At 44.2% G+C, this 13,698-nt stretch overlaps 1 protein-coding gene and 1 pseudogene across 2 annotated transcripts; one reads left to right on the top strand and one right to left on the bottom strand.

Annotated features, from left to right (window-relative positions):
* Positions 1 to 2,845: 2,845 nt before the first annotated feature.
* Positions 2,846 to 4,938, bottom strand: LOC101780843 (histone H3.3a). Of its 2 annotated transcripts, none has more exons than XM_022822959.1 (5): positions 4,860 to 4,938; positions 3,630 to 3,705; positions 3,453 to 3,532; positions 3,216 to 3,306; positions 2,846 to 3,080 (listed from the first exon to the last, which is right to left on the bottom strand). In XM_022822959.1, exons 2-5 carry the CDS (start codon positions 3,702 to 3,704, stop codon positions 2,910 to 2,912), a joined length of 417 nt encoding a protein of 138 aa, XP_022678694.1. In that variant the 5' UTR covers position 3,705; positions 4,860 to 4,938; the 3' UTR covers positions 2,846 to 2,909. The 2 variants fall into 2 exon arrangements, with proteins under 2 accessions (XP_022678694.1, XP_004952333.1); XM_004952276.2 differs by lacking the exon at positions 4,860 to 4,938 and adding an exon at positions 3,878 to 3,900.
* Positions 4,939 to 7,227: 2,289 nt separating this feature from the next.
* LOC101780449 lies at positions 7,228 to 8,052 on the top strand (annotated as a pseudogene).
* Positions 8,053 to 13,698: the final 5,646 nt, after the last annotated feature.

The raw sequence follows: 13,698 nt of genomic DNA, 5'->3' as shown, positions 1-13,698 counted from the left end.
CCATTACATGAATGAGTTTTACACATCACTAAAATATAATAGAAAGGTTCTGATGACCGTAGAGCATTACAATGTAACGTTAAAAAACTTCTTTTTGATGCAAGTTCATTGATCATTATCGCGACGTAAGTATGGAGCCTCTTCTTTAGCTAGCATGATGTTTGGATCAACTTCGACAGCTAATGGAGGCATGCCATCAAACTGATCATAATCATCTGACTGGTCTGTTTTGTCCTCGACTCCCACTATTACTCTTTTACCTGGAAGAACTATGTAGATCTTTAGCTCCCATGGTTTTTATTTATCTTCTGAATTATTCTTGGGTTTGCTAGACATGTCCTTCACATAGAAAACCTGATGCACATCATTGGCTAGGACGAATGGTTCATCTTTGTATCCAGTCTTGCTCAAGTCCACAATTGTCAGTCCATACTAATCTTTTGTATGAATTCCTTTTCTGGTTGGTTGGTATTGGCCAATTTGAGAAAATAATGCAAGTCATCAATGAACTTCTTGGTCCATCTGTCCATGTTGTACATCCATTGCTAGTCCATCTGCATGGTATTACTAGGAAAATTGATATAGGGATTCGAATTAGATAAAAAACTTGATCAATATTAGGTAGGGGAAAAATAGAGTAAATGTGTTTATAATATTTAGTCCTTGCAATAAAGATGAAAGAAATAGAATTACTCATAATTTACACCAATTAACCTTCGTAAAGATAAAAACAATTCACATGAAACTTACACCAATCAACCTTCGTATCATTCACTAGGTCGACAAAAAAAAATGCTTGAATTCTACAACAAGACAATAAAGATATATATACACTAAAGATTACAGACACTCCATAGTGGACTTCACGGAGGAAAAAATACTAAAATAATGGTAGAACAGAGCAGAATATTCACCCTCCAAGCCATCTCTGCACATGACTCAATCTTCTCCGAAGTCTATGAAGAGTTACCTCCGCTCCTCCAGTACCAGAAAAGAATAGTAGAATAGAAGATCTTCAAGTCCACATACTCTGGCTGATTATCATAAAGGAATCTTCAAATAATTATCCAAACATCTTTTGGAGCAAGTGCCACATTTTCATAATAGAAGTATAATGACACACAATAGGGGCAAAAGTCCCATTCATTGAGCATGACCCATTTTGGCAAGCCAAAACAAACCAAAAGCTGATGGGTCAAGATCAGTGAACAAATCTCTGCTTGAACAGGTTATTGGGCCACCATACTTCTATTATGAGAATGTGGTTCCAAAAGTTATTTGGAAAACTATTTCAAGATTCTTTTATGATATTTAGCTAGAGTTTGTCGACTCGAAATTCTTCTATTCTACCATTATTTTTGGATTCTTGACTCTGTGAAGTCCATTATAGAGCGTTTGTAGTCTTTAGTATTTCTTTGTTGTTCTATTCCACAATTCTAGCATTAAGTTGACCGGTGGTTGGGTTCATGTCACTCTAATTTAATATGCAAACTATTTATTTGCCTCATTTTATTGTAAGTATTAAATATTAAAAACACATTTACTCTATTTTTTACCTCAATTTTATTGCAAGGACTATTTATTTATCTTAATTTTATTGCAAGGACTAAATATTAAAAATACATTAGTCTATTTTTCCCATACCTAATATTAATCAAGTTCTTTATCTAATATGAATCGTATATACCAAGCTATCTATCCATCAAATTCTAGCTAAAAACATATATAAATAAAAAATCCTCTCCATTCTCCAGCAGCACCTCACTAAGCTTGCTCGCCATGGAGAAAGAGCCCGAGCTCTCGATTTGATGAGTGGCTCGGGTTCGGGGAGGAAGAAGGGGATTTGTAGGGTGAACATTTAGTCCCGGTTAAAAATCAACCAGGACTAAATGCCCCACCAGATTCCCTCGACCATCCTAGTCGTTACAACCAGGACTAAAGAGGGAGCTTTAGTCACGGTTAATATTACTAACCGACCGAGGCTAAAGCTCCTGTCGGATGTGGCTGTCGATGGTGACCGTTTGACCCGGGACTACGGGTCAAAAACAACCGAGATGTTTGTCTTGGATGGAAAGGGACATTTTGGCATAGGTCTCCATGCTTATCTTATGATGATTACTTGGTGTGACACATCTCACGGCCGCCAATACTATATTTCGTTGCTCAAATCAAACACAAAGCAATTGATTATCATTTGTTTGGGAACGTGCAGCATCGAAATCACTTGAGGGCCGAGGTCATTTTCTTAGCTTCAAGTAGTTTGCAGCTGTTTCTATCAAAGCCATTGTCGGTTCCATTGTTTAACATATTCAGAAGCAATCTCAACATTGTACTGTCCTGTCCGGGCATAGGATATTAAAGAGCTTGAATTCGTCTCTAATAATAGAATATATGCTGCTTATCTCGTACTACGTACCAAACATCAAGGTATAGATTATATAGGTTTGGATGAGCAAATAAAGCCGTACCCGATTGAGAAGTCCGACACAGCTGCCACCTCCTCTTGCAACCTCTTATGGCACAGATAAGTACGGTGTCGTTAAAAGGCTTCCGGCAAACCACATCTCTATTTGCAACTACTTGGGGATCGATACCAGAAGCTATCGCAGTTATGTAAGATCACGAGGTCGTTAGATTGTTTCTTGTATCACATCATCAGCATAAGACAAATAGAAAACAAGGGAAGCATGCAGAACGTATGAATGATATCACAGCATTGCAAATGGCATCACAGAAGTTACGTAGCAACCTTACACGACCAGTTGCAGCAAACAACTTATAATGGTACCGAACATCAACTAATTATTCGATGGATAATTGCAATGTTTAACACAATCTTAAGGGCTTCTCAACATAAAGGCAGGAACATGAAAAGTAGCTCGTGGCAGGCTGCTCCATTTGTAGAACAATTAAGGCCTCTCGCCACGGATCCTTGTAGCCAGATGAACATCTTTGGGCATGATTGTCACACGCTTGGCATGGATAGCACATAAGTTGGTGTCCTCAAAGAGACTCACAAGATATGATTCTGCTGCCTCCTGCAAAGCAAGCACTGCATGGCTCTGGAAACGCAGGTCACTCTGCATGCGTAGCCATGAGGAACTATAAGAACTCTAAGAAAAAATGTTATTTGTTTGAATACTCTGCCTTAGTGCCTTACACATGTGAAAAATAACTAGGACAGATTCAGACATGTAGCAATCAAGGAACTGTACCTTGTAAAGCTGCGCAATCTCCCGAACGAGCCTCTGGAAGGGCAGCTTCCTTATGAGCAGCTCAGTGGCCTTTTGATACTTGCGAATTTCACTACAGAGTAAGAGGAAATCAGTTATTGCATTGCCGAAGAAAAAAAGATATAATATAACATCGTGATTCGCTTCTTTTACAGATACTTGATGAGTGAAAGACTACTCATAATGAGAGGAAATAAAATTGCATTGTGCTCTACATACCGAATAGCTACCGTTCCTGGACGGTATCGGCGAGGCTTCTTCACTCCTCCGGTTATCGGAGCTGTCTTACGAGCCGAAGCCTATGGTCACAGAGAACCTGTAAGTTAATACTAGTACTGAAGTTATAATTTTAATACTAATCGTAATGATAGGTAATGTGCAAAGTCTTGCACGTACAAATATCCTTGCAAGTTGCTTTCTTGGGGCTTTTCCTCCGCTCGACTTACGAGCTGTCTGCTTAGTACGAGCCATCCTTCAAACAAAGTGGTAATTTCTTTTAAAACTAAAGCATGAGTTCCTTTGTACAAGATACTGTCATGGGAATTGAAATGCTTGTAAGAATTAGAAACAAAACTTCGTAGCATATACTAGTAACCTTCATCTAGTATCTGGTAGGATGTAACTGACTGAAATGTGCATGGAACCAGAAGATGGAAGACAAACACACAACAATGGCTTACTAAATAATCATCATGTATTACTAGAAAAATTGAGTACAGACGTATCATAGCAAATAAAATTTTGTATATACATATATATGGAGAATGTGAGTTGAGACGTGATTGTTTGGCATGGAAAGACTATAATGCAAATAAAGGACAATCAGCAGGGCTTCAAGAGAATTAGGGCATTGGATTGGGTACGGTAGATATAGAATTTCAGAGGGAATAAGCAATCTCATTACCCCAGTGGTCTACCAAGTAAACAAGTACTCCCTCCATCCCAAATTTCCCAAATTATAAGTCGCTTTAACTTTTTTGATACATTCACTTTGCTATGTATATAGATATAACAATATGTCTAGATGCATAGAAAAGTGAATGTACCAAAAAAAATCAAAGCGACTTATAGTTTGGGATGTATCTATATGTCTAGATGCATAGCAAAGTGAATGTACCAAAAAAAAAATCAAAGCGACTTATAGTTTGGGATGGAAGGAGTAGGACGTTAGCATTTGTCTGCTATAGACTGTTTACATGAACCACTTACGCATCGCACTGATGACTGATCACCGTTCATGAGCCCAGAGGTGATAACGTTGAACTATGTTTCTAGAGCACACAGCAGAAGAAGACCGAATCTCATGTCCGACCAAAATGACGCAAGCTAGGAAAATTATCAGACGATTCTGAAAATATATATCTAGCAAATATTCTCTACTCCAATCCTAATAAGATCCAGAACCTAGAGGTTTCACATATAATCAAAACCCTAAGTGGTTCTATGGTTTTGATCGTGTGAACCACACGCCCTGAACGGTGCAACAAGAGGATGAAACATGTCGGTCTGTCTCGATGAGGAGGACAAAGCAAGGATATAGCCATCACGTATCTCCAATTAGGGCACAAACTGAAACTGAAGTACCTAGGCGAGAATAGCTAATCTTCATAAAGGAAATGATATTACCTCTCACAGATCGTGTGTGCGCGGCTTGCTAACCGCTATGCTGCGCTGCGTTGCTGCCTTGTTGGTGAGCCTTTCCTGTTTGAGCCGTGAGTGGTAGAAATAGCAGGAGAGGAGCGCTATTTATAGGGAGGCACGCAAAAGGCACCGCAACCGACTTGGCCGGGAGAAGGGTGTGTGCTATTCCTAAATCCTTGTTTGGTACGTTCCTGTATGATCGGACGGCTGTAACATTTTGATTTGATTTTGTTACGCGGATCGATGGGGGCAAATGACGGATTGCTATTGGCTGATGACACTAAGTCGCGGATTCCTTCCTTTATAATATCAAAATCCTTTTTCTGGCGTTGGATACAAATCTACGGCTGAGCCTCTACGTCTTTTCTAATGCTAATTCATCCAGAACCATTAGACCGTAACTCTGACACTATATTCAGGGGATCCACACACATGGAGTAAAAAATACTTTGTGTCTCTGTGTGTTTGTACATCTTACTGAGATTGTTCATCGTTACCCTTTGTAAGGAATCAACATGCTGATGCTAGATCGTTGATAACATGGCCTGGCTGCTACCCCTCTGATCACCGGCCCGCTGCATCTCGGTGCGATCCGCGGCCGGCTCCCTGGCGACACCAGCTGCGGACACGTGCCCAGTGCGCCCTACATCGTCTCTTGCTGGGGCGGTCGCAGCTACTTTGTCAGATGAGTCCACATCGCCAGTGACTACGGCGCGCAACGCGGGTGTGGTTGTGCTGAGCTCACCAAGTTCGCCCGCGCATGCATCCCACCCCGAGGACAACATGGCGAAGGGAACGGCGCTCCAGTGCGTTAAGCGGCCCAAAATCTTGAGACCAAGCTACGCACACCGTTGGCGTCACAGCCGAAACCGGCTCGCGTCGTCGAGACGACAGTCACACCCGTATTGCCCAAGCGCAGTGAGCGGTTAGCAAACCATGCATGGTCTCTCCAATGTCGCTGCAGCCAAGCGTGGCGAAGTCCTCATGATAAAGCGTTTTCGGAATGATGGAAGGTAGGTACCGGTGACTCCCGAAACCAAGCAAGCATACAAGAAGCTATATGGGTCAACACTCGAGACGACGACGCACTTCAAGGCCATGGAGGAGTTGTTCCTAGGGAGCTCGCAGACGGCGATCGACCGTCACCATGGCCTGATGAGAGACAGTTCCGTGGGTGTGTTTAGGTTGATAGCTCTCATGTAATAAGCATGCAATGGGATTTGTTTGGTGCAGGCACTCTTGCCGTGCATTGTATTGTTTGAAACTTTTACCTTTAATACAAAGATATAATCTCTCCTGCGTATTTGAGAAAAAAAAATAATATGGCTTTGTTGGACCACTTCGTATTCAATGACACAGTGACGCCACAATATACAGGGACTGTGGATCACGGGAGTTTGCATGAGGAAACAAAAAAATGAGCATGCATATGGCCACCATGCTCTAGAAGAATGTAGTCGAGTATACCGGCCTACCACTGGGAAGGGTATGGGCAAATCCACTCTTATTCACACCCAAATCTAAATAATTATTATCCACTCCTTACCCTCCTCAATCCCACTCATTAACTTTGTGCTACATATATATACATATCCAATGGATAAATTGTACCCTCCCATTTCTAATGGGTATATAATTTTCTACCCATACCCTTTCCAGAAGTGGGTGTGGATTTAGGGAGAGGGTATGCATACCCAATGGTAGGTATATATTGAGGTGCTCTGGTTAAGGTCATCTGAGATCCACCCGGGCTGTCCGGAGTCACCGTGAATGCTGCCATGACAGCATAGATGAGCGAGCTCATGTATCTCCCAAGCTCATGTATTATCCGTGTTGGCTTAAACTTGCAACATCACAAATGAAAGAGAGGCAGCACGAATAGTCCATTATTTTTGTGTCGACTTGTACATCTGGTATGAATGACTTATTTGTGCCCGCTTATTTATATCCGGCATGGATGAACTAATACAAATAAGTGTTTTCTCTAGTAGTGGGGTGGACTAGTGTTCCGACCCAGAGCACTTCAAAGAGAGTAATCCAAACAAACATGTTACATGTAGCCTTACTATTGGTCCCCTGTTTAGATCTGCACATTCCACCTGCAACATAGGCAAACCAAAACACTTAAAACATGGACGTGTTTCCCTCCGATTTGGAAAAGATGGCCGAACCAACCGTTTGGCAGTTATTTAACTGCAAGAAAGCCGCATTTCTCCTACTCTCACTTCTCCCCCAAGCCCCAACATCCATTACTTAACCCTCCTGCCTCCATTGCACAGAGGCATCATATACACCTGCGCCTTCTCGCCGTGCACCGTGCACGCCACGTAGTGTGTTGTGACGAGTTAACAAAATGGCTTGCTTCAAGGCAGCAGCAATGTCTCTTGTTGTGGTAGTAATCCTCGCAATTTCTGCCGTCGTCTCGGCGGAGGCCGCGGCCGTGGTCGACGCGCCGAGCCCAGCTCCGCCGGTGCCTCTCAACCTGACCGAGATCCTCACGAAGGACACCCAGTACAACGCGATCATTCGCCTGCTCAAGGACACCGAGGTGACCTCGCAGGTGACCAGCCTGATCGGCAGCGACCGGAACGCCGACGGGCTTGACTGTGCTGGCCCCGACCGCCGCGGCGTTTGCGGGGCTCCGGTTCGGCACGCTCAACCGGATGGACGCCGGACGCGCAGGCGCAGTCGCAGCTGGTGCTCTTCCACATCCTGCCCTGGTACTACAGCCTCGTGTCGTTCCAGACCACCACGAACCCCTTGCGCACGCAAGCCTCTGGCCAGCACGGCGTGTGCACCGTCAACGTGACCTCCGGCGGCGAGCGCCAGGTGAACGTGTCCACGCTCGGGAAGCCGCTCTACTCGGTGTACCCCGGCTGGCCGTGTACTCCGTCGACAAGGTTCTGCTCCCGCGGGAGCTATTCAGTCATAGCGCCGTGAAGGATGGAGCCGAGGCGCCGGCGCCGGCGGTTGGAAAACGGCAGGAGCAGGCCCCGTCGTCTACGGTGGCTGATCAAGCTCCTGCTGATGAGAAGGCAGACGACGAGGCCGCGGGGACAGCCACGAAGAGGACCAGGTGTTGAAATTTAAATTTTTAAGTATTTCACTATTTGTACGCAGTGAATATTTTCTTTTTGTCTTTAAGAATCATCGCATGCATGTATTTCATTATGTAACACTCAGCACAGCTGCATTTTTCCTTTACTTGTTTATTAATTGATTAGAGTATTTTCCTATCATATAATTTTTGTATTTAGCAGATACCTTAAATCTAATAACTGTACCTAAAATTTAAAAGGTCACCACAATGCCAAATTGTGGAGCTCCTTTTCTTTTGAAAGAGGAAATCGTGGAGTCTCTGATTTAAATGAGACGATGAATTGATTTTGGGCCTTATTTCCTTTAGTACAAAAGCTTTTTGGATTGCCAGGCCTTTGCAGTTCGGAGCACAATAAGAATATGTAATCTATTACTCTATATTAAAGTTCTTGGCCTAGGCGATCGCTCAGGGCATCAAGTTACTGTAGCGTTCTTTTTTTATACGATGTCAGCTGGGCTTCAGGCTTCAACTTTCAACAGTAGCTTCTGGAATCTACACGAGCTAACGGGACGCAGAACAGCTGTACTCGCCGAAACTAGCTGCTACGCGGTTCTTATGATTCTAATTCTCTATGCGTGATTCTCTGAGAGATTATATCTGACGGAGGTAGTTATGTGCAGCGATTCTCTTTATTCCTAGCATAAACTTTTAAAATCAGTACTTTTTCCAGCTCCCAGCTTCTTAGTTCATTTCAGAGAATCAATTCACAAACATTCCAATAGGTCCACACTCGTATAATGACATAAGCGCACATACGCAACAACGAAATCATATAATTTTTAAAATACTAAATTGGTGCACTGTCACCACGCATCGACAGGCCGAAACTATTGATCCAAATGATACAAATAAAATTATCTCAGCTACATGAAAGTGTCACAACGCACAGATGGCAATACATCGGACACAGACATGGTAACGAAGAGATCACGAATATGGTCACGTAGATGGATATAGCATAATTTTATTTCAGCATACCTACGGTAGCACCTGCTGAATTCAGTAGAGAAGGAGCTCTGCCAAATTAAACGCTCCCTATATCCAACCGAGATGAGCTCGATTCCTGAAAAAAAACACAGCGGGCGCACCGCGCCGGCCCGGACGAGAGCCCGCAGGCCGCAGCCGAGGCGAGCGCATTGTGGCCCCGGCTAGTGCCTGCAGCCCCAGGCGAGGGATGACAGGTGCCGTCGGGCGGTTGCTCCGGCGGTCCACACACGCCGGCTGCTCAGTCCGTGCCACCCGCCAGCCCACGCCGAGCGCTTGACCGGCCACACGCGCCGCAGCTCTGCAGGTGGCTAGGTACTTGGGTAGAGCCGCTCCGATTAGCCCGCGCCGCCTAGCTTCTTGCTTGGCCGCCCAACCCGCACCTAGCTGCTCTGCCTTGACCATGTCGCCGACCGACCCGCGTGACGACGCGTTGCTCCGCCCGTCACCGAGCTTCCGAGTCCTGACGCCACGCAGAACTCCGCGCTTTCATCCAGCACCGAGCACTACACGTCGAGCACCAACATCCCTCGGCCCACTTCACTGCGTGGGGCTCTACCTAGCACCTCCTGCCACCAATCCGCGCTGCTACCGCCGAGCGAAGCTGGACCTCACGTCATCACCGCGCCCATGCCATGCGCTTTCGCTCAGTGTGGGCAAGGACGGGATCGTCCCAGCAGTGCCCTGCGCGGAGGATGGCTCGAGCGGCGCCACCTTTCTACGGCTGAGATCAGCCATGCGGACCAAAGTGACCGTGGCCCAGAGCGGTGGGGGCTGCTGCGGCAGCTCTCGAGCGCAGACGACGACGGACTGCACCTCGGTACGCGGACAGCCGTAGCTCCAAGCCTCCAACACACGAGGTGACACTAGGGGCCGTTTGGTGGGGTTCCGGGAGCGGTTCCTCGAGCGGCTTCTCCCGAAGTCCTGCCAAAGAACGTGCTCCGGGCGAAACGGCTTCGGCTCCAGCGGTGGAGCCCCACGAATCCCGCTGAGAGGAGCCCTTTCGGGGAGGCAGAGCAAAAAAAAAAGTTCCCGCTGCTCCTCCTCGGCCATTTCCTACCATACCCTCGGGGGAGGGCCCGTAGGCGGTGGAGCCGGCAGCAAACAGGCACGGTGACGGGGAGCTAGGCGGTGGGGAGCTCGCCGGTAGTGGGGCGAGGCGGCACGGCAACGGGCAGCGACGGGTAGCTGGGCGGCGCGCGTGGTAGGCTGGCAGCGGAAGCCCAGAGGAGCCAGAGCAAAAGGATAAGGCAGATGGAGAACGTGGAGAAAAAAGAAAAGGAGAAGGCAAAAAAAAAGAAAAAAGAAAAGGTGAAGGCAAAAAAAAAGAAAAGGAAAAGAAAAGGGTATTATGGGTATTGCATCTTATCTGATCATTTTAAACTACACGGAAGAGCCGTTTTGCCAAACTGTCTAGATCCGGCAAACTCGGCCATCCTATCCCTCTGTTGCCGCGGCAGAGCAAATACACGAGTCAAATTCCGAGGGAGTACGCAGAGCACGCCTCTCCACCTAGTCTATGTTGTTGTTGGGCCTACATGCTTTCCGTTACGGGCCCTAGATGCTCCATGCATATATTCAGTAATGTTTGAGCCCAACAGAATTCTAACACCATGTTGTGACTTGTGAGGCCAGCATAATAATGCTTTGAATCCCGTCTGAAAAATTGAACTACAATTGTATGGTACTGGTATCATTTTTTGTTTGCGAAACAGAGGTGGATTTTATTAAATCATGCTCTAGTTACAATATGCATTAACAAGGCGTGCAATAATCTCTGGAGTTTGCTGTAGCCACACTGGTATCATTGACTGATGCGTCTCACAAATTTTTCATAATTATTCAGGTTTATTTGTTTATAATAAAAGATGATTTACTACATGACGTTCCAAGCCGTATGCGTTAAATAAGCATATGTGAAAACTTTGAAAAAGATGAAAAGACAACCTATATTTCAGGTGCCACAATAGATTATCTAGTGATTGCTAAATTTCGTTTCTTTATTATTGCTAAACTGAACTCAATTTAACGAGTCACCGTAATCAAATGTAATCTACTTTGGAATAAAAAGAATAATATAAATTAAAGCTTGAAAACTCAAAGCCTGTCCCATGGAAAAAAAAACCCTCAAAAGCCTATCTTCTCACGGAGGGAGGGAGGGAGAGATGCAGAACCTATAAGCATACTTACTTTAATAGTGATACTGTCAAATATTGGAAGCATACCTACAAATGCTCTAGTTTTCACAGCCTAATCCGCATCCCACAAAAGATTCCCACAATTTGCTATGCATATAAATAATATTGGAAAAAATTAGCAAAAGACAAGATTAAATAATCTTCGCTGCATCATCGGCAAAGAAACAAAAAACCGCTGAAGCAGAGAAGCCACGAACGCTACTGAAGAATACTGTACTGCCTTCACTAGAAATATAAGCCTTAGCATCGGATACATTTGACTTGATACTAATGTTAGTATTAGTACTGGGTCCAAATTTAGAGGTTCTTAAAGGTCTTTTATATTGAGTCATAACACCACCCGGTACTAAAGGGTCACTTTTAGTACCGAGTGGTGTTATGACCCGATACTAAAAATTCTCTCCATGAGTTACTTAAAAAAGAAAGCATATCTATCTCCATCACATGTACTGTGTATGTGAGATGGTAAGGGAGGCTCGCGCGAGGCTTGAGGTCATGAGTTCGAATTTCACAGACCGCGTACGTGCATATTACACGTGAAAATCGCGTGACTTGAGACGATGCACGGCGGTCAACAAAAATTTTTCTTTATTTTTTGGCGAAAAACATACCAGTTGGTGCCAATACTAGTACAAACCTTTAGTACCGGTTATTTGACCCGGTACTAAAAGAACCTCTTTAATATCGACATAGTACAACCGGTACTAAAGGGGTTGAGCACTCGTACTAAAGGCCGATTCCCCAGCAGCGTCGTGGCATCAAAGATCGGAGTCCATAAGCGGTTCAAGACTAGAAATGCAAGAAATCCGAGAACTCTAGTCTAGGCCGCAGTTAGAGCCATGCTCTAGGGACAAAGATCAACGATGAAGGCCGTGCTCCTTGTGCAACTATGAAAGGAGATGCCACAGCGCAAAACAAAGGCATTGGAGGAGTTCACATAGCACCAGAAGCAGAAAGCCTAGGCCACCTAACGCTTAGCAGTAGTATACCACTTGTAAATTAGCTCAGCGCTAGTGTAATATAAGCTGTTTTGAGATAATCTTCCCCTTTCCTTCTCCAAGTGTTTGGGGTTCCCGAAAGGGAAAGTCATATGTAAACTTGTTTGTATTAATGTAATGTCCTTTTAATATCCCTATGCTGCTAGTTCGATTTTTCAGTACAAGTTTCTATGCTAGGGACCCGTATAGGGGACACCTATTTAGTAGTTCTCGTTTATGCAATTTCTAGCGATCAGACACCTATTCAGTAGTTCTCGTTTATGCAATTTCTAGCGATCGCACATAATTCTTTGGCCACAGAGAAGTGTTCCTTAGGTGAAATTGCCTCGGGAGATAATAGAATTACTTAGGTTACTTAGTCGCGTTAGTAGATATCCATGGAAAGGGGCTACTCTTTAGTACAATCTTACGATGAATACAGCGAATACCAAGTAGAATTTCACAACCATAAAGTTAACCAACAGTCGCTTTGTTATCACAAACCTTAAAGGTCATGTGATGAAGCAAATACAAATAATCAATTTTAATCATATAAAACAAAATCATCTATAATCATAAAAAGGCAAAAGAAATTCTATACACAATCTCTTACAAGCTGCACATTCTAATTTGAATATTATAAGCATACAAGCCAATGACCCCAATCCGAATATTTTAAATGAATCCCTTAATAACATAAAAACGATTCGATGGATTACTCTATTTTTGATAATTTTTTTACCTCATATTTGCAGGACCAAATTATGAACGATTTAACTCTATTTTTGACAATTTTTTTACCTTATATTTGCAAGGACCAAATTATGAACTATTTAACTCTATTTTTCCTCTACCCTCATACTGATCAAGTTCTGAAACATAACACACAAACTATCAAAAATATTTAGCTCAAATAATGGATGTATAAATAAAAATCTCTCCATTCTCCCTCATTCTAAAAGTCACAAATTTCTCTATCTATAAAGAATAAAACATAGCATACTGACTATGAAAGAAAGTGAAGGATATGGATACCCATAGGTCTCTACTCACCGGGATATTGGCCGGACCTGACAAGTGGGCCCGTCCCACTAGGACGTGCGGGCCAAGAACATGAAGTTGCTTGGAGTACACGTCAAGGCAATAAGACAGTCCAAATCTGCCCGGATACCATGGAACGCGTATTGCAGTCCGACTCAGATTACTTTCCATGTAACTACCGAGTAGATTAGATTCAAACCGACTTGTAACCCTAGGTCATCAGCCTATATAAGACGGCCAAGGGAGCCCCCCGAGGGTATCTTATCTCATACCGGCAATACAATCCAACACTATACATGACGTAGGGTATTACTCTTTGGAGGCCCGAACATGTCTAAAACCCCTGTGTCCCTCGTGTTCTCATGATCACCTTTGAGTTCTTGGTTTCGCAATCACCCTCACCTACAAATCAACCACTTGGGTAACCCCCGGTGGACTACCGGGCTACTAAATCCGACAATTGGCATGCCAGGTAGGGGTGGTTGCGAGATTCTCTTAGCAACCTCGATGGCATTCCGTCCCGA

Source organism: Setaria italica, chromosome I, assembly GCF_000263155.2.
Source record: "Setaria italica strain Yugu1 chromosome I, Setaria_italica_v2.0, whole genome shotgun sequence".
NCBI classification, from domain to species: domain Eukaryota; kingdom Viridiplantae; phylum Streptophyta; class Magnoliopsida; order Poales; family Poaceae; genus Setaria; species Setaria italica.
Note: the sequence above shows the minus strand (reverse complement) of the source record. Positions and strands in the feature narration are given on the sequence as shown.